A 25,256-nucleotide genomic window follows, 5' to 3' on the forward strand; every position below is an offset into this window, starting at 1 on the left:
GCAATAGGATCTATCATGTATGCCATGTTATGTACTCGACCAGATGTCTCGTATGCTTTAAGTGCAACTAGTAAGTACCAATCTGATCCTGGTGATGCTCATTGGGTAGCTGTCAAGAATATCCTTAAGTATTTGAGAAGGACTAAGGACTCATTCTTGATATATGGAGGTCAGGAAGAGTTGGCTGTAATTGGATACACCGATGCTAGCTTCCAGATAGATAAGGATGACTTTAGATCGCAATCTGGTTATGTGTTTTGCTTAAACGATGGCGTTGTGAGTTGGAAAAGTTGAAAGCAAGATACAGTTGCTGATTCTACAACCGAGGCCGAGTATATTGTTGTCTCAAGTGCAGCAAAGGAAGCTGTTTGGATCAAAAAGTTCATTAGTGAACTTGGCATAGTTCCTAGCATTGTGGATCCTATTGGTCTCTATTGAGATAACAATGGTGCTATCGCACAAGCTAAGGAGCCTAGATCTCACCAACGATCCAAACACATACTTAGGCGTTATCACCTCATTTGAGAGATAATAGATAGATGAGATGTGAAAATATGCAGAGTACCTACACTTGACAATATTGCTGACCCACTGATAAAGCCTCTTGCGCAGCAGAAGCATGATGGCCATACTAGATCTATGGGCATTAGGGGTATGCCTGATTGGCTCTAGTGATAGTGGGAGATTGTTGGTGTAAGCCCTAGAGGCCAACACTTTTGGTACTTGTATCGAATTATTTATTAATAATAAAAGGTTTTTTCTTTATTATGTTTGTTTAATAAAGTCCCTAGAATAACTAGTCCGTTTAATGTATCAAGTGTGACTTAATCATGAGATCACATTAAACATAAGGACATTATTCTTAAAGTATCCGTAGTCAAGCTTTATTGTGAAGTGGGATAACATTAAAGCATTAAGACTATTATGTATATAGACTGATGATCACATCTCATGGATCATGGATAAGGAGTTATCAAGTCTTAAACATAGGTATGAATATTAAGAGTAATATTTATACTGGATTGACCCGCTATGAGAATACTATATAGAATGTTATGCAAAGTGTCATAAGTTATTCTCATGGTGATAATGGTGTATACCACCCTTCGACCTGAAACCACTATGGACCCTAGATGTAGAGTCGAGTGCCTTATTGTTGATTAAACGTTGTCCGTAACTGGATGACCATAAAGACAGTTGATGGGTACTCCACGAAGCATGCTAAGGGACATGAGTGACCTAGATGGAATTTGCCCATCCTGCGTAACAGGATAAGTGTCTATGGGCCCAACATTGAACTGGACAAGGATGACACGGTCTATGCCTTGTGTTCAATATAGACATAAGGGTAAAAGGGTAATTGTACACATAAGTATTATCACAAAAAGGATTTGTCATATCACATGACATTTTCGTGTCTTGGGTAGCAGTGATGTGTTGCTAGATACCGCTCACTGTTTATTATGTTAAATACGTGATTTAATATAATTGTCAATGCCGCGAAAACCTACAGGGTCACACACAAAAGGACGGATTGATGAGAGATAGAGTAACTAAGGAATACTGTAATGTACGGTGCACTTAAGTGAATTGTAGAACATCGTAAGGTACGGTGTACTTAAGTAGAATACGAAATATGGTAAGGTACCACGCGCTTAAGTGATTTTGGCATATTATAAGATATGGGCCACATACACTTGAGTGGGCTTTTTAGCTTGCATCCCACACAAGTGGTTCTATAAATAGAACCCTTGTGTAGAAGCATTTGTGTAGTTGAAATTTTGTTTCTCTCTCTCTCACTCAAAGCCTTCATTCGTAGCAGCTAACACTGAGATTGAAGGAATCCGTTCGTGTGGACTGAGTAGAGGCGTTGTTATCTTTCAACGTTCATGACCGCTCCGTAGATCTGCATAAATGGTTACAATTTCCACAAGAGGTAATGATTCTATCACTGATCATGCCCATTCGTAAGGATCACTAAAGGAGAAATTTTAAATTCTGTTGCACTTTGAATCGCTCTTCTCCTTCATATTGTGCCAAGCATGCACCATCCGAGCTTTCAATCCTTGAGTGTCCTTCCCTTCCTGAAAAAATAAACGTTCTAACAAGGTGTTATTAGGTTTTTCTTTCATAGCGAACCCAAGTTCACATCTTTCCAAAGCCGGATTGTAGTTGATTCCTTCTTGTGTACCAAGAAGTGGCACATTATAGAACTCCTCACGACTATTAATAATCTTGACGTCATCGTAAATAGAAGAATACCAAGTTATGCCATCATTGGTGAGAGACATAAGTCTTTGAGACCACCTTAAACAACCCCTATTTTCTTTGAAGATAGGAGATTGCGGCAAGTGAGAAATAAACCACTTGTACAGTAAAGGTGCACAACAGACAATAGTTCCACCCCCTTAGAAGTCCTATGATGAATGGAGAAATAAGTGTCACCAAGCAAAGTTGGAACAGGATTCCCAACCAAGAAGATCCTAATAGCATTAACATCAACAAAATGGTCAATGTTGGGAAACAAGACCAAACCATAGATGAGCAAGGCAAGAATAGCTTCAAAGGCCATTATGCTACCAGTATTAGCAAAAGAAAAAGCTTTCTCAATCAAAAAATTTAAAGTCATCCCTCTGATACCTCCTTTGGCAGTGAGATTATCATCCACGTCAGATTTCCTCAGGTGAATAACTTCAGCAATAACTCGAGATTCAAGAATTCCTTCCACCTCACTAAAAGGAACTCTATCGGAAATCGGTATACCCAAAAGATAAGCATACTCCTCCATGGTAGTCAACAACTGATAATTAGGGAAAGTGGAACACCGGTAAACGGGATCATAGAACTGAACTAGGGTACAAAGAATACCATCCTCAACGTCAATAAATAGAACAAACAAAAGTCTTCCAAAACAGTCTCTGAAATCCTAAGGATCATCCACAAAAGATGTTATCTTCCTTAATTCCATGAGATCGGGACATCTAAAACTGTATTTCCGAGTGTTTCTTCTTCCAATATCCATAGTCAAAATATATGTGATATTTGCAAAGATAATCTCTAAGTTCCTTGAAAACTAAAAAAATGCTCATGAATGCAATAAGTGCATGATGCAACAACCATAAACAAGATCACACAAGGCACACAGACAAGGTCCAAAGGTCTGAAGTCACAAGCATGGAGCCAATTGTAAGAACCAACCTACAATGTATGTACTAAGGTGTAGCGGTAAATTCATGATCATCAAGCTATGGATAAGCAAGACATCAAATAACAAGAGTCACCACCGTGCTTTTATTGTTTCCAAGGGAAAGGAAAAAGTACGAACAAAACCCAAAATTAGGAAGTTTTAAAATCAAAACTAATAAAATTCCAGAGATTACAGGTAAGGGGGTTGGTTACACAGAGGGAAGGTGTTAGCACCCAATGTGTCATAGGTACTCCTAGGGAGCCCTTTCTTGTGTGCATATGTGTTTTTGTACAAATAATGTTAGCAAGCAAATAGAATGGGGGATGAGAAAAGAATTCATTAATTATATTTTTGTGTTTGACAAGACCTTCGGACTTGTGCCTACGTACCAACATACAAATGAGAGATCAAAACCTCGTAGTTCGTGGTATAAATTTCAAAGTGGATGCATTGCTTTTAACAAAAATTTAAGTTTGAAAGGCATAAAGGCCTAAAAATGGTTTGAATGAGTTAGTTCTTTTTGGCTTTTGAAAATTTTAAGTCAAGTATAATAAAGTATATTTATAAATTTGATTAAGAAAATGAGTTTAAAAATGCAATGTCATAAGGCCAAAGTTTCTAATTTACAAAATGGTCTAAGTTTAGAAAACAAGCACAAGCAAAGAAGTTTTTTTTTAAAAGGAGGGAGAGATTTTGAAATTAAAGAAATGGGGAGGAGATGGAGATACTAATCCTAAGCATAAATTTAAAAGTTGAGAGTTGAAAAGATCTGACCAATGGGCTGCAATCCAATGGACAAAAATGTAATATAGAAACCAAATTCCCTTGGACATTAGAATCAGGCAACAAATAATGCACAAAATATCAACTTGAAGAGCAAGACATCAAATAAATATAGCCACATCCAATCTTATCAACTCCATGATCTTTCTTCAAATTTGCCCATGTAGAAGATGAATTTCACAATGCATAAGTCACAGGTTCAAAATAACAGCTTCACAATGATCATGTTGCAAATGAACTCAAATGGATCTCCAATGATGTATCAGATGAAGTTTCAAATCATAAGCACTTGGTTATATGAAATTTGGCATTGGCCAAGTCCTTTGCATAGGGAGTGTTGCCTAAATTCTAAGTCTAAAAGTCTCAGATCAAACCAACAGTCCACACAAGATATTTTTTAGGGTTTTTGTTCTTATTATGTACATTAATGGTCAAATACCACACAAACAAACATAATATAAATAAAGTATAACACAAAATATGGTCCAAGTGGACAAAGTGAAAATGACATTAACATAAACAATTAGAATGGTATGAATAATGGCAAATGAATAAGGCTTAAAAAATAAAGTGCATTAGAAGTAAATGACTTGAAATTAAATGTTAGTTGTTAATAAGTTAGAAGTTAGTATTGCTTTTGCTTTTGCTTTTTTGTTTAAGTAATTCTTTGGAGAACACTCAACCCACTTATCACAAGCATGGATCATTGAACCAAGACATCTCCCAAAGGAAGGAAAAAAGACCAAGTTTCCACACAATACCATGAAAGGGGGGAGACTTACAATCTCACTAACTAGAATGCTATGCCTTTTGTGTCAAAATTTAGCTCTATGTTAAGCAATCGTAATTGCACTTATATAGAAGTCATAACTATTTGAGGTCGGGCAATAGAATTTTGGTGTTAATGCATGTTAGAGACATAGTATGATAAACTATGCTCATGAAACATACGACACACAAAAAGAATATGCAAAAGTGGTGGCCTAATCTCATCCATACTTATGTTGATTTTGCAATCACTTAGCCTTAGGATATAGAGATATCATAGGTCTATGACATGAATGCATAAAGAAGGGGAATGCGATGAAGAGGAGGGGAAATGGATAAAACTCAAATTGGACAAAAGAGGACTTTTACCAAATTAAGATCATTCATTCATTTTGGGAGATGGAATATACATTCCATCAATCTCCTAAATCCAATGATCTTAACTTAACAAAGTCAAATCAACCTTGACCGAGGCCCAACAACACAAGTCAAACTTCCAAAGTCAATCAAAATGGCTCTACACAATTTATTTGGCATTTGTTCAATTAAAAATACTAAAAATAATACATTAAATTAAATATGGTTGGTCAATTTCCTAAAACCTCATCAAAACCCCAAAGAAATGGCCATGAGATTTATCATAGGTCAAACAAGGACAAAGGACCTTGGAGAAAAAATTTCAGAATTTTTGGAAACTTAAAACTATTTTTAAACAATTAAAAAATATTCACAAAATCAATTAAATCATGAAAAATATTAATAATGATCCAAAAAATAATTTTAATTCAAAATATGAAAGAGGATTTTATTTAAAAAATTTTTTGGTGAAACTCTCATATTTTTTGAATCAATATTAAAATTAATATGAATTAATGAAAATCAAAGGAATAAAAATTAAAATAAAAAAATCAAAAAAACGTGGACCACTTGATCTCCCTCATTAATTGAGGTGGCTGATCAAGTGGTCTGAAACGCGCGTTCCACCAAACACACGAGTCAGCGCGTTGTACCAATGGTAATCACAATGGGTGCTCAGGATTAAAACATTTCAAACTCATCTAATGGCTCTGAACGCTTCCAGCTCATCGTCGGAGCCAAAGGTCGATCATCTTCTCCAATGACTCTGGCCGGACTGGTTCAATCATCACCACATCATAAATGAAAAAAGAGGACATGATCTGAAAGATAAAATGGCGTAGATCACGAATATCACCTCAATTTTAACTAACTCCAAATATATATAGAGATATGTGGAGTTGAATTTTGAGGTGTGTCAACTGAGTTGCTTCGATTTGACCTCAAAGCAACTCAATCTTCTTGCCTACATTGGTAGGACTTCAGACAACCAAAGATCCAAGAGAATTGATGAGAATTGAGTGAGAATCGAAGAAAAGAAAAAATCTAGAAAATACCTTCAATATTGTGCAGAACTTGATCTTTCTTGCTTCAATTCGTGTTTGATCTTGCTCAAGTAGCTTGCAGAAGTGGCTTGGGATTGGTACAAAGCTTTGGATCCTGAGTTTTTGAATCTCCAAATAGTGGGATTCAAACTCAATTTTCAAATGAAAATTCTCAAGTTTTCCTTTCAAATGTGAGGGTTTGAAGTGTGGAGGCAAAGTTGACGCACAAAGGTCCCTTGAAATGAGCACAAAGAGTCTCTATTTATAGCAAAATGGAATGTTATTTGCACACTTGAAAATTTGTCCAATTTTAGAAATGCCATGTTCATGCTTGCATGGGCGTGTACAGGCCCATGAAGCAACTCAATGAAGTCCAAAACCAACTATGTTGAGGTCTGAATGAAGCTTGAATGACAAGGCAAAGTTAAATGATCATTTGAAGTTTGAATCTTGCCAACTGATATAGCTGTGTTTACACCATGCACAGACCCCTCAAACTTCATCCAAAATGAATGAATTAGGACTCTTTGGAAAGCTTAATCAAGAGGAACAACTATTATGTTGAACACTTTTCCATTTGGAACTTGTATCATGGTGAATTTTGAGGTGGAAGTTTGGAAATTTCAACATGTTGAAAAATTTCTAAGTGTCAAGTCATATACTTCATTATTCCACCTTGCTTAACTTTCTATGTGAGCTCCAAATGAGAAAAGTGTCTTCATTAAAGTCGTATACCTTTCAAAGACCTTCAAAATGGTCACCAATTTGACATCATTTGGTTTTAGGATGAGTTAGTTATGCATTTTTGAAGTTGAGGAAAATCAATTGTTCAATGGTATTGGTCCAAAATGACCTATAATGTATCCTCATATCACATGCTCATAAAAGTTGAATTAGCTCTCACTAAAAACATAAAATTTTAAGTATACATCTTGAATTTTATTATGAAACTTGGAAATCTTTCATCTCATAAAAATTGAGCAAGTTATGGTCTTGGGAAGTTGACTTTAAAATTAGGGTTTAGACAAAATGACCTATAATGTTTCAACATAGAAAATGGCTTTCCAAGAAACATTAGCTCTAGACCTCAACATGAAAGTTGCTTGGAGTGTCATTTAGAGTAACTTTTGTTTTGGATTCATTTTCATATGATGCAAATTGTAGGAGATAGGGTCTAGGGAGACCCAATTTTGATCAGATGAATTCATCTGGCCAACCACCATCAACCAACTTGCTAGCTTGAAATTCTCTTGACTTTTTAGGCTCATGGTAGATCATATATGCATAATATGATGGAATTTTGAAGTGTCCCTTGAGAAGTTTGATCAATAAGTGAGGAAGCTTGTTGAAGAAGTTACTCAAGATACCCAGACAAACTAGGGTTTCCAAGGCAAACCAACTCCAAACTCTTGAAGAAATCTTGATCAAAATAACATGTAAAGATCATTGGGACTCATATATGATGCTTAGAGACATTGTGGATTATTCCTTGGTTGTGCTCTTAGCCATGAGGGTCTTAAACCCTAGATGTGATCTTGATGGATCAATGGTGATCATGTCCTACCTACAAAAGAGTTAGGCAAATGCAAAGACATATTTTTGATATTTTGGTTAGTAAAATGATAATATATAAGTATGATACAATCATATAGTGCTTGGTGATCTCTCCCAAAACAACCCCAATGAAAGAGGGGTAAGGAGGATGCCAAGGTATGATCCCAATGCTTATGCATATGATGAAATTGCATGAGGGATCTTAGGGTCAAAATTGGGGTCCTACAGCTGCCCCTATTTAAGGACATTCTAACTGAGGAGGTGAAGGTTAAAATCTTCATATCGACTCAGTAGAATGGGCTTAAATAACAACATATAGAAACAAATTTTGGTCCCTAAGAGACCTCATGATGTATATGACATGCACTACGCCAAAAACTGGAATAGACAGCGCACCTTAGAGGGCGCTTTATTACAAAAGCGCACTCTAAAGTGAAGCGAAAAAATAAGGAGCGAACAACTGGAATAGACAACGCACTTTAGAGGGCGCTTTTGTAATAAAGCGCCTTCTAAGGTGAAGCGAAAAAATAAGGAGGAGATAGAGGGACAACAATACAGGGCGCTTTTTAGAAAGCGACCTCTAAGGTTACCCTTAGAGGGCGCTTTTAAAAAAGCGCTCTATAAGTCCATGTGCATTTCTAGTTTATAAAGCGCTTTTGGAAAGCCTTAGAGAGCGCTTTCATAAGCGCCCTCTTAGGCCCCCTTTAGAGGGCGCTTTTTTTCCACAAGCGCCCTCTAAGGTCCCCTTTAGTAAACATTAAAATTATAACATACTGCGCGTTTTGTTATTTCACTCTCTGTTATTTTCGTTCTTTTTCACGTTAGGGTTCTCACTGCTACGATTTTCGCTACTTCTAAGGCGTTCTCCTTCCACCTCTGTTAGATCTACGACGTTTCCTCCTTCTATTAATTCGTTGTTAGCTGTTTGATTTTGACACCATAGGTATTTTTCTAATCTTCATATTACTTGGTTTCTCTTCTGACGTTCGCTATTGTTCATTTTTGGTTTCATTTTTCTTGGTTCATACATTTATTGAGTATTCTCAACAATAATTATTGTGTTGCAATGCTAGCAATGGAGACTAGGCATTATGGGTTAAAAGTTTCACAGAGTTATTAGCCCTTTTGAAAGATATGCTTCCTGAGGATAATGTTCTTCCCAATCGAACATATGAGACCAAAAAGATGTTGTGCTCTATTGGCATGAGCTATGATAAGATACATGCATGTCCAAACGATTGCGTTTTGTTTCGAAATGAGTATGCATCGTTAAATGAGTGTCCTAAATGCGGTGTCTCGCGATATAAGAACAAGTTGTCTCCAGCAAAAGTCTTGTGGTATTTTCCTGTTATTCCGAGATTTAGACGCATGTTTCGAGTGATGTAGCAACATTTGGAGTCGGTGTTGTTCAGGTTCGACCGAAAGGAAACTAAATTTGTAACGTTCCAAATTTATCAGACCATAATCTGAACAATATTTACATGTCATTTAGGTTCTTGCTACGATTTTAACTTTGTGGTTAGCTGACAAATCTGGTCGCCGGCTTTTACTTATTGTGAGTCTGAGCTTTTTCGATAATTTTTGCATTCACATTACTATTTGTTTAGAGGGTAATAAGAGATTAATCAAAATCTCCTATTGCAGGTTTCTTCATCTGCAATGGCTTTGAGTCTTTTGGTTGTTTCAATATCATTCTACTTGAAGGTAATAATAATTTTTTTGTTTGTTATATTTTTTGAACATTTTTTTTGTTTATTTTTATATATACATAATACATTAACTAGATATTACACATGCATTCATGCATAAATGTTCAGAAATTTGTAACACAGATTCACAAGATTATATATCAGTAAATTCTTCTTTATATTTTTGGTTTTTTATATGGATAATATATTTTATGTTGAATTTGCTCTCAGGAATATATATCACCAAATTCTGATTTATATGCGACATTGAGCCTCGTATCGGTGGCTGGAGTTGTGGTGTGTAAATACAACTTTATTACACAAATGATGGTTTCTATTGTTTGTTTCCCTAAATTCATTATTATAAACTTCCAATTTCTTTCAGGTCATGGTTATTGCATTCTCTCTGGGATTAGGAGCAATACCATGGATTATAATGTCTGAGGTACAATTTTCTTCAATAATAATATGCATGACAACCCTATATGAATAAACCTTTGTTGTAATATAATGTGATAGTTGATGTGTTGAATATATTTTACATAATAGATTCTTCCGATTAACATCAAAGGCCTAGCTGGAAGTTTTGCAACACTTGCCAATTGGTTCTTTTCCTGGTTGGTTACATTAACAGCAAATTTGCTCTTGGATTGGAGTTCGGGAGGTTTGTGTGCATTGCCTATGTTAATTTTCTATAAATATCTATTGTTTCTAACCAGAAGCTTCCTATGTTTTTATCAGGAACCTTCACAATATATACCGCAGTGTGTGTTTTCACAGCAAGATTTGTTGCCATTTGGGTCCCCGAGACAAAGGGAAAAACTCTTGAAGAAATACAACAGTTTTTCAGATGAAGTTTCCTTTCGAGTAGCACTTCAGCTAGTGTTCACTCATGTATTCACATTCATATTTTTTTTCTGAATCAACTCAATTCATTTTTGTGCTCTTTGGTCTTGTTAAATATGAAAAATACCAAAACAGTGTGATTTTCTAATCTAGCAGCATACTTGCATTTTTGTTGTAATTGATTGATTATAAACAAATAAATGAAAGAGAGTGGTTATTATACATTTCAATTAGAGTAGCAGTGGTTTCGGTTCATGACATTTCAAATAGCAAGAGGATCATATAAACAATAAGCATATATCAGTATTTGTATTTTAATATTATAAAAGCATAAAAAGAACCTTTAGTTGCTCTTGTGAATTATAACAAGCAGCTGTATGCCATTTTCTTCTGGTTACCTCTTGTGGCTGCAACATAACCTAAAATGAGAATATGGTCACAGAGACATGTGATGCATGTAAATGTTAAATAACCACCCACTTTAGAGGGTGCTTTCCAAAATAAGCGCCCTCTAAACCCTTTAAATTTCCACTTTAGAGGGCGCTTTCCAGTAAAAGCTCCCTCTAAACCCTTAAAGGTTTCCACTTTAGAGGGCGCTTTCCAGTAAAAGCGCCCTCTAAACCCTTAAAAGTTTCCACTTTAGAGGGCGCTTTCTTTAAAAAAGCGTCCTCTAAAGTGGCCCTTAAAGGGCTTAAAGAGCCACTTTAGAGAGCGCTTTCACCAGGAAAAAAAGCGCTGTCTTTACCTATGCCAGCGCCAGATTAGAGAGCGCTTTAAAGCGCTGTTATAGGCCAAAAAAAAGCGCCCTCTTTTCCCTTATTTGGCGTAGTGATGAATGTAAAATAAACTCTTTGTGGGGAGATATTTCCAGAAAGGAAAAGAAATCAGAGGGACTGAAGATCCGCAGGAGTATAATGCATTTCGTAAGGAAAACTCACTAGGGAGACAGAGATTCTGAGGGGGTAAAAAAGGTTATGCGTAGGCCAGGCTACGACTTAAAACTGCTGGGAGACTAGAGGAATTCCATAAAAAATGGAAAGACTCAGCCGGGGAAACAAAAACATCTGCAGGGGAAACGAGTAGATCAGGATAAAACTGACGTACTCGAATTGTGCAGAAAAAGCGAGTTCACTAAAGAAATACGCACTCAACTCAACTGGGGAAGAAATAAACTTCAACCCAAGAGGAGCAGAAATCTATTATCTACCACCTGTTACTGGGTAAGGAGATAATAAAGATTTGACAGAGAGGACATCCGTCATCTATTAGGATGAACATATCAAGGATGAGTCACTGGGAATCTCCAGGCGGGTGTATTCATTACCATTACTGGGTAGAAATAGCCTTGTTGGGGAAAGCTGCAGAAATGGGATTTACAACTACCGGTTACTGGGTAGAAGACCAAAGATGAGAATATTCGTCATCGATTAGGATGAACATATCAAGGATAGACTCAAAGGAAAGAAAATCTGTCATCGGTTAAGATAAACATATCAAGGATAAACTTGCCTGGGGATGTCAAGGAGGATATCTGTCATCGGTTAGGATGAACATATCAAGGATAAACCAACTGAACAAAAAGTAGGAATTACATCTATCGAATGTTGAATAAAGTACCATCAAAGAGAAAATTTGTCACCGATTAGGATGAACATATCAAGGATAGACTCTGTGAGGAAGAGATAGGAATTACATCTATCAGTTACTGTATAGAATACCATCAAAGAGAATATACGTCACCGGTTAGGATGAACATATCAAGGATATACTCTGCAAGGGGAACGAAAAGCAGGATTTACAACTACCGGTTACTGGGCAGAAGATCGTAAAGAGAAGAAAACCAGTCATCGGTTATGTTAATACCTCAGGATTGGCATTAATTTTAGAAAACAAATAATGTAATCACCTCTGTTGTTTTAATATGTTGGGTTGAAGAAATTCAACATCTGGACCAACATGTCATGTACGATGTCACGACGTCAGGTCTGTGACATCGCACATGTGTAGGAAACTGAATTAATAAATTCAGTATATGTCATGGGATCAGCAAGGATATCTGGTGAATATCCTAACTCCCTTGTGAAGGCCTTGAAGACTAATTCAGAATATATATAGGCTCTAAATATGGAGATATATATGGAGAGAGATTAGGAACTTGAAGACCTTGTTTGTAGCAGAATTTTTCTGCTGAAGTTGCAACAGCAAAGAACAAGTCTGCTGCAACTTTCTGAAGGCCCAAATCCAGTTGGGTGATTAGGTTATAAATAGCTGATTGTAATCTAGTTTTTGTAAGCCTCTTAGAATGAATTTTTAGGGGTGTGTGTAAGGTAAACCTCCCAATCTGTGGGAAGGTTACCATGTGTTTCTCAGTGGTAAACCTGAGAGTGTTTGTTACTCAAAGCCTGTAGGCAAGAGTAATTATGTTCTTGAATGAAGCTGTGAAGCAAGTTCAAGGTGTTTGCACATTACATTGTATTTGTAGTGATAGGAATGGAAACTGGAGGTTTCTATCTAGGAGTTCCTAGGTATAGATTGCATTGGGTAGGGATTAAGTGATGAGTTGTAAATGGGGGAGTTTAACTCTGAATTGATACTACTAATAGTGGATCTTCTTCCTGGCTTGGTAGCCCCCAGATGTAGGTCATGTTGGACTGAACTGGGTTAACAATTTCCTGTGTTTGTTTTCTTCTGTATGATATAATCATGTCTGCCAAACTGAGCATGTAATTCAGTCTGTTCAGCAAGATAAAAGCAGACCTGATACATAGCCTTCTGTTGGAATGTCAAGCAGAATGTTTTGACATTCATCAACAACAGCACATACTGTATAATAAGCTGAGGATCTCAGTTCAGTATGTTGTGAAGTCTGGATTTCAAAATCATCACAGACCTGGCCAAAAGATCATTGTGAAACTGTCAAACTGGGTGTCTTGACAGTTCGTCCAGTAAGCTGATACTGAAGTAAAGACTGGTTGGTCTTTTACAGTACAGCTAATTTAGCACAGTCTGTTTTCAGGAACCAAACAGACTTAGCATATGGTTCTGGACTTGGATGTCAAACGGAATGTTGTGACATTCACTCCTGACAGTATAGGCTAAATTGTTGGATGGTAAGTTTTTCTGTTTCAGGATTTTTCTCAGGCTATTCTTAAGGAATCCACCTGCTGATCTAAAATCTAGGAAACTAACAACTAAGCTACAATTAATGAACCTGGCAAATAATCTATTTATTAGCTCCTTAATAAGTGGAGATTAGTTTAACTTGTTACTACCTTTAATTTAGGAAATACAAGTACATGACCAACAAACTGGAACAATGTAACAGATGATGTTCAAAACAGGATTGAGACATCGTGCTGATATCTGTGTAGGAAAACAACAGAAGAGAAGGTTATGGTGCATATAACTAAGTGTTCCTCCTTCCTAGGATGACATAGAAGGAGAGGTCGTGACACTGTGAAAAGGTTCTCATTAGTACAGAGTGTAATAACTGTCTTGCTGTAATAAGTACAATGTTAGATCAGATGTCATGACTTGGAGTAGAACATCTGAATACTGACTACGCCAGAATTTCAGGTTAAGATGAACATATCAAGGATTAACTCTCTGGGGAGCGAAATAGGGATTACAACTACCTTTTTACTGGGTAGAATACCAAAGATGAGAGTATCTGTCATCGGTTAGGATGAACATATCAAGGATAAACTCAAAACAGGGGAAGGAAATATCCGTCATCGGTTAGGATGAACATATCAAGGATATACTTCCTAGGGAAACATGAAAATGAACCCGCTGTGGAGAAAAGGGTTGCTTTTTGCCGGGTATTTGGCAAGAAGTAACAAACTGCAAACTAAGAAGAACATTACCAGTTACTGGGTAATAAACTCTTAGGGGACCCAAAGCATCTATCTAGGTAAGGTCTAGAAAGAAACGGTCAACCAAGACTCAACCCAATGAGGATATAACTCAAGGGGAGTGGTTCCATCCAGAGAATCAACTAGGGAGGAAGCTAAAATAATCATCATCCACGAGGAAATAACTCAGTGGGGAAAAGAGAAAGGTTAAAGTCTTTCTGCTTAAGGGGCTGACACTCTACAATTGAGGGAGGACAAACAACCAGCTCATATGGGGATAAAGTACCACCATAACAGCGAATTAAAATTACAGGAATGAATCAACAAATGCGATGATGCAATAATGAAATTATATGAGTGTATATATGTATATGTATACGTATATATGATGATTATGCTGACAAAACGATCGCAAAGGATACAAAGGTGTCGCAGATTTGAATCATTGATACAATTCTCGGTCAATCCACAAAAGAGGGAGACAGCTGTTGGAGAAAGGACAGAGATCAACATCCCAAAAGGCTCAAACCTAGCTGGGGAAAGAGGAGATCTGCTGAGCAAAATCGTTATCGCGCCTGCGGGGAATTTTAGGTCAACACCATGTCGAATGGGAGACAACCATGCAGGGGATAAACACAAATAGTTGCTCAGAAACTAGGAGGAAACTCTGACTGGGAGAGAATCTGATGGCGATTGGTGGGGAAACTGAAGTTCTACCGTAACCACGCGAACTGCTGAGGAAACCTGTTCTCATTCCGCTAGAGACCATAATCGGCTGGGGAATGAACACTAAACTTTGCAAAGGACTAATCAATCAACTCAGCTGGCTACTTACTGGGGATATGGTGAACAAGATTGACAAACACCGAATGCTGAATAATGTTGTTGGGGATGAAAGATAAATGCACCTACTGCTTGGGGAGAACCAAAAATGCTCCACACTTAGGGCTTACTGCTTTCGAACCATTGTCGATATGAAATCGATTGCTTAAAATTCATGCTTTTATATGTTTAAGGAAAATGATTTTGATTTAAAAATTTTAATTTCATAAATGATCATAATAAAATTTAAATCTATTGGCTGAAGTAAATAAGAGTAGAAACAATTGGATAAAAGTTCAACTTTATTTAATAGAATGGTAGTCTGTAAATGACAAGACTCCATAGATCTTTACAAAGTTGAAAATGGTAATTTACATGGCAAAAGGGTACATTGAATACAATGATCACTAATCCTTCCACCAACTCTTGATATCCACTGTGCTCTTGACTGCTGCTGGGCATCACGAATCGACATCGACCGTTATGCTCAAAATGTCTTCAATCACTGAAGATCGGCAGGGTGCAGTTACTTGCCATAATCCCTAATTTTTGCATAAATTGCCCCAAGGTGGGGTACTCAATTTATAGGGATAATTCTTTTCTATTTTATGTCTCTAACTTTTGCCTGGATCGCCCTTTCGGGTTTTCAATCCATCGAGACGCTCTTTTTTGCCTAAGCCGCCCTTTCAGGTTTTCAACTTAGCGAGTTGTTCTTTTCTTTTTTTAGGCGAAGTATTTCTTGACTGCATCTGCGTTCACAGGACGAGTGAACTCTTCACCATCCATAGTTGTAAGAATCAAGCATCGCCCGAAAAGGCTCTCTTAACAACATATGGGCCTTCATAATTAGGAGTCCATTTGCCCCTAGAATCTGGTTTGAAAGATAGGATCTTCTTGAGCACAAGGTCACCTTCTCTAAACACACGAGGTCTGACCTTCTTATCAAAAGCTTTCTTCATTCTCTGCTGGTATAACTGTCCATGACACATGGCAGTCAACCTCTTTTCTTCAATCAAATTTAACTGATCATACCTGCTCTGACACTATTCAGCCTCAGTCAACTTGGCTTCCATGAGCACATGCAGTGAAGGGATCTCAACCTCTACGGGGAGCACAACTTCCATACCATATACAAGAGAGAAAGGGGTTGCCCCTTTTGAAGTGCGAATGGATGTACGATACCCGTGCAAAGCAAATGGAAGCATCTCATGCCAATTCTTATACGTTACAACCATCTTCTGAATAATCTTCTTGATGTTCTTGTTTGCAGCTTCAACAACCTCATTCATCTTGGGTCTGTAGGGAGAAGAATTATGATGCGCAATCTTGAAATCTTTGCAAAGAGCTTCTACCATATTATTATTCAAGTTCGATCCACTATCAGTAATGTTCTTACTTGGCACACCATAACAACATATAATCTGGTTCTTGATAAACCTTACAACAACTTGCTTGGTTACATTTTCATATGATGCCGCGTCAACCCATTTCGTGAAGTAATCAATTGCCATTAAAATGAAACGATGTTCGTTCGAAGATTTGGGCTCAATCATGCCAATCATATCGATTCCCCACATGGAGAAGGGCCATGGAGAGGAAATGACATTCAATAGTGTCGGAGGAACATGAATCTTATCTGCATAAACTTGACACTTGTGGCATTTCTTCACAAACTTGCAATAGTCATATTCCATTATCAGCCAATAGTAACTTGTTTGCAACATCTTCTTTTCCATTGCATGTCCATTGGAATGAGTACCAAAGGAACCTTCATGAACTTCAACCATCAATAGGTCTGCTTCGTGTCTATCCATGCATCTAAGCAGAACCATATTGAAGTTTCTCTTATACAGCACATCACCATTCAGGTAGAAGTTGCCGGCTAATCTTCTCAAAGTCTTCTTATCTTTCAAAGATTCCCCAGACGGGTATATCTGACTTTGGAGGAAACACTTGATGTCATAATACCACAACTTCTCGTCTTTGATCTCTTCAACAGCAAACACATGAGTTGGCATATCAAGACGGATCACAGTTAGATTAGGAACCTCATTCTAATACTTTACTACTACCATTTATGCCAACATTGCAAGAGCATCTGCCATCCGATTTTCGTCTCGAGGGATATGATGAAACTCAACCTTCGTAAAGAAAGTTGAAATCCTCCTCGCATAATCTCTATATGGTATCAAACTAGGTTGATTCGTCTCCCATTCACCTTTGATCTGATTCACAACCAAAGCTGAATCTCCAAAGACATCTAAATGCTTGATTTTGAGATCAACGGCCTCTTCGAGCCCCATAATGCAAGCTTCATATTCTGCCATATTATTTGTACACTTGAAAGTCAATCTAGCTGTAAACGGAAAATGTGTTCCTTGAGGAGTAATGATTACTACCCCAATGCCATTGCCATACTGATTAACAGCTCCATCAAATACCATGCCCCAACGGGAACCAGGTTCTGGCCCTTCTGCAAGCAAAGGTTCATCACAATCTTTCATTTTCAAGTATAAGATCTCTTCATCAGGAAAATCATACTGCACTGACTGGTAGTCTTCAATCGGTTAGTGACCCAAATGGTTAGCCAAGATACTACCTTTGATCGCTTTCTGAAATTGGTATTCAATATCATACTCTGATAACAACATCTGCCAATGGGAAATCCTCCTAGTTAAACCAGGCTTCTCAAATATATACTCGATTGGATCCATTTTAGATATCAACCAAGTGGTATGATTCAACATATACTGAAGCAAACGCTTAGCAGCCCAAGCCAATGCGCAACAAGTCTTCTCTAGCATAGAATACTGAGTCTCACAGTTGGTGAATTTCTTTGATACTGTCAAAAGCTTTTTGGAAATCTTTGGTCCAATCACAAGACTGCTCTTTCTGAAGAAGCTTGAATATAGGTGCGCATGTGGCAGTCATGTGTGAAATGAATCTTGAGATATAATTCAAGCGACCGAGAAAACCCCTGACTTGCTTCTCAGTTTTGGGCGCAGGCATCTCTTGTATTACTTTGACCTTGGAAGGATCAACTTCAATACCCTTCTGGCTGACAATAAAGCCCAACAACTTACCAGAATGAACACCAAAAGTACATTTATTGGGATTCAAGCGGAATTTGTACTTCCTCAAACGCTGGAATAACTTCAACAAATGCTCAACATGTTCCTCTTCATCAATAGATTTAGCAATCATATCATCAACATAGACTTCAATCTCTTTATGCATCATATCATGAAAAAGAGTAGTCATTGCTCTTTGGTAAGTTGCACCAGCATTCTTCAAACCGAAAGGCATCACTCTATAATAGAATCTTCCCCGAGGTGTAATGAATATGGTCTTCTCCATATCCTTGGGTTCCACCTTGATCTGATTATATCTGGAAAATCCGTCCATAAACGAAAAGACTTTGAATTTAGATGTATTATCTACCAACATATCAATGTGTGGCAGAGGGAAATCATCTTTCGTACTGGCTTTATTCAAATCTCTATAATCAACACACATGCGGACTTTTCCATCCTTCTTCGGAATAGGCACAATATTGGCCACCCACTGCGGATACTCGGTCACAAGGAAACCAGCATCAATATGCTTTTTCACTTCTTCTTTGATCTTTACTGTCATATCAGGATGCGTTCTTCTCAACTTCTACTTGACTGGCGGGCATTCTGGCTTCAATGGCAATCTATGCTCCACTATCTCAGAATCCAAACCAGGCATGTCTTGATAAGACTAGGCAAACACATCTGAATACTCTCGGAGAAGATCAATCAACCCCTTCTTAACATCTGGACACAGTCGAGACCCAATCTTGACTTCCTTCACATCATCCTCGGAACCCAAGTTGACTAACTCAATTTGCTCTTCGAATGACTGAATGGCTTTTCCTTCATGCTCAAGAAGATGAGACAATTCATCACTCACTTCTTCATCACTTTCCTCCTCAGCCTCAAACACAGGGAATTCAAATTTTGGAGAAGGAGAAGGATCATTGTACTCAATGGGGTTAGAAACCAACCTGCATAACAATTTGATATTTTGATTTTAGAGAAGTGAATTTGTGACCAAATATTATGCAGATGGACAATTATATTGTTTATTTATGTTTTTTGTGATTACCATTTTCAGAATAAAGAAAAAAGTAAAAACAAAACATCATAGATGTGGATGAATAGAATTATACTTTATTAATGATCAATTTTGAAATACCCAAACAATGTTCACTTCTCCCTTAGGCATGGGAGAAGGATTTCTTTAAAAACAAAAAAAAAGCAATTACTTAGATCGATGCAAAATAACAAGAATATCAACGACAGTCCAATTGTTGCAAGTCTTTCCATGCGTCACAAAATTGGTGCAGTCTTCCTCTTCCTCATCCTCTAGCACAGCAGCTAAGTGTTGTTCATTGCCATGAATGAACCCTCCGCTATGGAAGCTGAGTTGCATATCCTCTGATCTAACAGCTGACGGACCTTGCTGAAAACCCAGACCGGTTCTATTCTTGTTATCGGAGACCTCTACCATTCGTCCCCACTGATCAACAATCCATTCTGCAACAATCTTCCTTGCATCTTTCAACGAGGACATAAGTGCCCCAACTCTCTTCTCAGCAGCAATAGGCAAGGCTTGGAACGGAGTTCCAACCTCATCCTCAGCTTCAACATAAGAGAAAGATGACAAGTGGCTAACTAACAGTGTCTTTTCTCCGCCAACAATGACTAACTTCCCATTCTTGACAAACTTGAGCTTCTGATGCAATGTGGAGGTAACAGCTCCCGCCTCGTGGATCAATGGCCTTCCCAACAGACAACTGTAGGCCGAGTGGATATCCATTACTTGAAAAGTAATCTGGAAGTCACTCAGACCTATCTTCACTGGGAGGTCCACTTCATCAATCACCGTCTTGCGCGAACCATCAAAAGCTTTGACGATTACACCATTATATCTCATAGGCGCTCCTTGGTATGACAGCTTTGACAATGCTGACTTCAGCAGCACATTCAACGAGGATCCAATGTCAACTAGTACATTGGATAAAGCGTCATCTTTGCAGTTCATGAAGATATGCAAAGCCAAGTTATGATTCCTACCCTCCTCAGGGAGTTCCTCATCACAAAAACTGAGATTATTACAGGAAGTGATGTTAGCTACAATATGATCAATCTGATCCACCGTAACATCATGTTCCACGAAAGCTTGCTCTAGAACTCTTTGCAGTGCTTCTCTGTGCGCTTCCGAATTCATTAGCAGAGACAATACTGGAATTTTTTGAGGGGGTTTGGAGCAGCTGCTCCACCATATTGAACTCACTTCTCTTTATCAACCGAAGTACCTCATCATCATCGTTAGTCTTCAAATTGCTGGACTCACCAGACTGACGCTTTGGAGTACTAACTAGATCTACTGCAGGCACTTCCACTTTCTTACCAACTGAATAATCTTCTACATCTTTTGAGAACACCGGCCCAAACACTCGACCACTGCGGGTCACCTTAGTGACATCAGCAATGCTTACGACAGAACTGGTTGTAGGTAATGGGACCTCTTGACCATCTTTCAATGTAGTTGCACTGTACTAATAAGGAACAACTTTATCGGATGCGTACGGGACTGGACCTGCCAACCGTATGACTAACGGTGATACCGATCTCTTACTGATACTGTTACTACTGCTGCTATCAAATGAAATCACCACTCTCTCTGGTGTCTTGAATACTGGCACTATCACATTAACATCATCATCTATGTGACATGATTGAACAATCTGTATCAAGCCTTCATCCATCAACCACTGGATGTCCCTCTTCACAATCATACAACCTCTAGGATTAATACTGCAGATAGCACAACCATCATGGTCATGCTCACAATTGCTCACCAAGCAAATATCCTTGTGCATCGTCACCAAGGACCTTCTAATGAAGCGTACATCGAATACCTTGAACTCCCCTGGACAACCGTCCATCATATTAACAGATGAATTTCCATGGGCAGGTAGTGGGTTAGCTTTCACATTGGGTGCACGGTCCTCAAAGGATACCATTCTATTCTTTACCAGCTTCTGAACTTCATATTTGAGAGGATAACAGTTCTCTAGGTCGTGGTCAGGAGCTCCTTGATGGAAAGCACAATGGAGTTCCGATTTGTACCACTAGGGAAATGGTTCGGGGATTTGCGGAGGATTTCTTGATTGTAGCAGGTTCTTGAGAACCAATGATGGATATAGTTTTGCATATGTCATCGGAATAGGGTCAAAAGAGACCTTCTTCCTCTCAAAATTCTGTTGCTGATGATTGTTGGTATTGTTGTTGTTGTAGGTGTTTGTTCGTTGTTGTGGTTGTTGTTATTGACGTTGTTGTTGAATTGGTGCTGATTGGTTTGCTGAAAACATAGGAATTATGGAAGATACTTGATGATGATGTTCACGGGGTGGTTGACTTCTTCTTATCTGAGGCTTCCTCTGCCTCCCACTTGAAACTGCATTGGCTTCACTGTCCTTCTTCTTACCAAAATTGTCGTCGTATCTCTTGTTGGACGATACCTCCTCTCTAGACAACCGTCCTTCTCGGACACCTTCTTCTAGCCTCATCCCCGTGTTTACCATTTCGGTAAAATCACCGGGGGCACTGGCAATCATCCTCTCATAATAAAATGAGCTAAGGGTCTTCAGAAATTTTTTGTTCATCTCCTTCTCCTCTAAAGGAGGGGTAATCTGAGCAGCAAGCTCCCTCCATCTCTAAGCATACTCCTTAAATGTCTCCTTGTCTTTTTTTGAGACTGTGATCTCAACTGATCCCTATCGGGAGCCATATTAACATTATACTTATACTGCTTCATAAATGCTTCGCCCAAATCGTTGAAAGTGCGGATGCTCGCACTATCCAACCCCATGTACCACCTCAGAGCAGCACCGGTCAGACTGTCTTGAAAGTAATGGATCAACAGCTGATCATTGTCTGTTTGCGTAGACATCTTGCAGGCATACATCACCAAATGATTGAGTGGACATGTGTTCCCTTTGTATTTTTCAAAGTTAGGCACTTTGAACTTCACTGGAATCTTCACATTCGACACTAGACACAACTCAGCAACACTCTTCCCAAATAGGTCATTTCCTCTCAAAGTTTTCAACTCCTTGCGCAGCTCAAGAAATTGATCTTTTATTTCATCTATCTTCTCATACACATCCGGGCCCTCACACGGCTCAGAATGACAAATGGTGTCTTCCACACGGGGCAAGGTATGCACGATAGGCAGTGGCACAGACATGACCAGGTTAGATGCCGGCATGGAAGCAAATGTAGGTGCAAAGCCTTCAGGCACGAAGTTCGGCGGAAATCCCCACGGGAATCCGGCAGGCATGTTGGATGCGAAATGAGCAGCAGTTGCAGGAACAGTAGATGTAGCCACCTCTGAGATGACAGTCCTCTGAGGAGGAGGAGTTGCGGGCATTGGAGAAGACTGGCTCTATGCAACTAGAACTGACTCCATCATGGCAGTCAGGCGGGCGATCTCCTCTTTCAAGTCTCTATTCTCTTGCTCAAGATGTTCCATAATTCTGGAATGATTGGCGCGAGTATTGTATCGATGAGTCAGCTTGGCTGAAGCACAGAAGAAACACCAATGGGATATCTGGCGAAAGAGAAATCTGCTTATACAAATGATGCATGAAAATGTAATGCTTGATTATTTATTTTCAAGGAACTTACTATGTTATTTGCATATATATATATATATATATATATATATATATATATATATATATATATATATATATATATATATATATATATATATATATATATATATATATATATATATATATATATATATAATTGCAACAACTTGATATGACCATAAAATCTCTTTTATTTATATAATTGGAAGGATTATACTGAGTACAATTTCAGAAACCAAATTAAAAATACAAGAGAAAAGGAGACTAGCCATCCTAAGGATCCCTAACAACACCGTCAGAAGATATGGTTGTAGGCGCATACTTCCTTCGAATGCGTCGGATCTCGGTCTCAAAAGAAGCCTTCATCTGAGTCTTCTCGAGGACAAGCTGATCAACAATCTTCTTCCAAGCAACGGAAGACTGAGGCATACTAGAGGAAGATGAAACCTCCGGCTCTCTCTGTCTCTTTGTCACTCGGTCTTAAAGTTGCTCAATAAGTGCATTTTTGTCCTTAGACTCAAGCTGCAACTCCTCATGCTTTTTGCTCAAAGCATGGAAACGCTCTTCCCATATATCCTTCTCTCGCTTCATCTTGGCGAGTACGTCTTCCAACTCCTCTACATCTTGATTAGGGAGAGTTAATGGCTCAACCACAACCATAGACATAGGTCTTTCACAAGGATAAGGCATCTTTAATTCCATAGCTCTCTTCTTCAACCAAAGAGTGTAAGCTTCCAAAGGTACACAATTGCACGGACCAAACTCGGATCTTCCTTTCCTATGCACATTATGCCAAGCATGCATAATCTTCTGCTTCAAATGTTGGGGATCTTTACCTTCTTGATAGAAAAGACCTTCTAATAAAGTATTATTAGGTTTGTCTCTCAAGGGGAACCCAAGTTGACGACGTGCCAAAGCAGGGTTGTAGTTGATTCCTCCTTGTGTACCAATGAGAGGCACATTAGAGAATTCACCACAACTATCAATAATCTCCAAAATGCTCAAAGAAGGATCATACCAAACTATATCATCATTAGTGAGAAACATAAGTCTCTGAGACCACCGTAGACATTGTTTGTTCTCCACAAAAGTAGGCGTCTGAGGCAAGTGCGAAATAAACCACTTGTACAGAAGAGGGATGCAACAGACAATCATTCCACCACCCTTAGAATTCCTTAGATGCAAAGAGAAGTACATATCACCTAACAGAGTAGGCACAGGGTTCCCAATCAAGAAAATTCTAATGGCGTTAACATCAACGAAATCGTCAATGTTAGGGAACAAAGCTAAACCATAGATGAGCAACACAAAGATAGCTTCAAAAGCATCCAGACTACCGGCTTGAGCAAAGGAAATAGCTTCCTTGATGAGGAAATCAGATGGCAATCCAAACAATCCTCCTTTCTTCACCCAATGAGCCTCTATTTCAGACTTCTTCAAGTGAAGAGCTTCAGCAATAAGATGAGATATGGGAATCTCTTCCAATCCACTAAAAGGCACTTTGTTAGAAACAGGTATTCCCAAGAGATGGGCATACTCTTCCAACATAGGCACTACTGATAATCGGGAAAAGTGAAGAAACGGTAGAGATGATCATAGAACTGTACTAATACACTCAAAAGTCCTTCAACTACATCAGCAGACAAGATGGAGAGAAACTTCCCATGGCGTTGTTTAAAATCCAAGGGATCTAATACAAAAGATGCTAGCTTCCTTAACTCTTTCAAGTCGGGACATCTGAAACTGTACTTCTTAGTGTTCCTTCGTCCATAATCCATGGTCTGAAAATATTTGCAAATAATACCTCAGCTCCATGAACATTTCGTGTGATGAATGTTATGATGCACATGAATGCATGAATGCAACAATCACAAATAAGGGACCACACACAAGGCAAACAAACAAAGGTAAAGGGATGAATCAAGTCATTGTCAAGATCAATCATCCATTTTGGTGGATTATGGCTTTCACCTTATCAACACCCAAGTTCCATTGATATTGACAAGACTTGATTGGATCGACCAAGAATCAATGGTTTGTTGTGAGTCACGAGCATGGAGTCTGGGTAAGAACCATCCCAAAGGAGTGAACTAAGGATAAAAACCTGTAGATCATGTTCTAAAAAGTTTCTAGAGTCTTAATTCCATCTATCGGATATTACAGGTTAGGATGACTGACTCATCAACCCATAATATTCTCAAGAGAAACTCGTCTGAGTATAGTATCGCGTAACAACTGTGATCAAGTCTACACTTGGACAGTCTCCGCACTACGTCCTAAATAGGCCAAGAGGGGTTAAATGTTCTACGGTCCCCAGCTTCTCGGACCCCAAATCAGAGATAATAATGCCTAACCACAAATACTTGTGTGACATTTCCAAATCCAAAAGGGTCTCCACTGAGTAGATGGATCTCAAGCCAACTTGTTAAGGACTACTCCACACAAGTCGAACATGACTATACCATCCTCCTATCTTAATTGCACTCAAGTTCGGGTTAGAACTTATCTCACCATTCAGAGATCACCAAGCACAACAAGCAGATTATATCACACAAACAAATATACATACATCAAATACACAATTATATACACACAAAAAAGTAGGCTAAACCCACTGGAGACTACTCCCCAGCAGAGTCGCCACTTAATTTCTGTAGCGGTAAA

The 25,256-nt window shown here is 38.4% G+C and overlaps 1 protein-coding gene across 1 annotated transcript in view; it reads left to right on the forward strand.

Moving 5' to 3' along the window:
- The first annotated feature begins 9,060 nt into the window (after positions 1-9,060).
- LOC127120993 (sugar transporter ERD6-like 6) overlaps positions 9,061-25,256 on the forward strand; it is a 29,799-nt gene continuing 13,603 nt past the window's right edge. The window contains exons 1-6 of the mRNA XM_051051612.1: positions 9,061-9,069; positions 9,185-9,247; positions 9,337-9,396; positions 9,612-9,677; positions 9,766-9,825; positions 9,930-10,044. Of these exons, the coding sequence (XP_050907569.1) occupies positions 9,061-9,069; positions 9,185-9,247; positions 9,337-9,396; positions 9,612-9,677; positions 9,766-9,825; positions 9,930-10,044 (373 nt within the window). The remainder of the gene's footprint in view (positions 9,070-9,184; positions 9,248-9,336; positions 9,397-9,611; positions 9,678-9,765; positions 9,826-9,929; positions 10,045-25,256) is intronic.

This window comes from Lathyrus oleraceus, chromosome 2, assembly GCF_024323335.1.
Source record: "Lathyrus oleraceus cultivar Zhongwan6 chromosome 2, CAAS_Psat_ZW6_1.0, whole genome shotgun sequence".
In the NCBI taxonomy this organism is placed as follows: domain Eukaryota; kingdom Viridiplantae; phylum Streptophyta; class Magnoliopsida; order Fabales; family Fabaceae; genus Lathyrus; species Lathyrus oleraceus.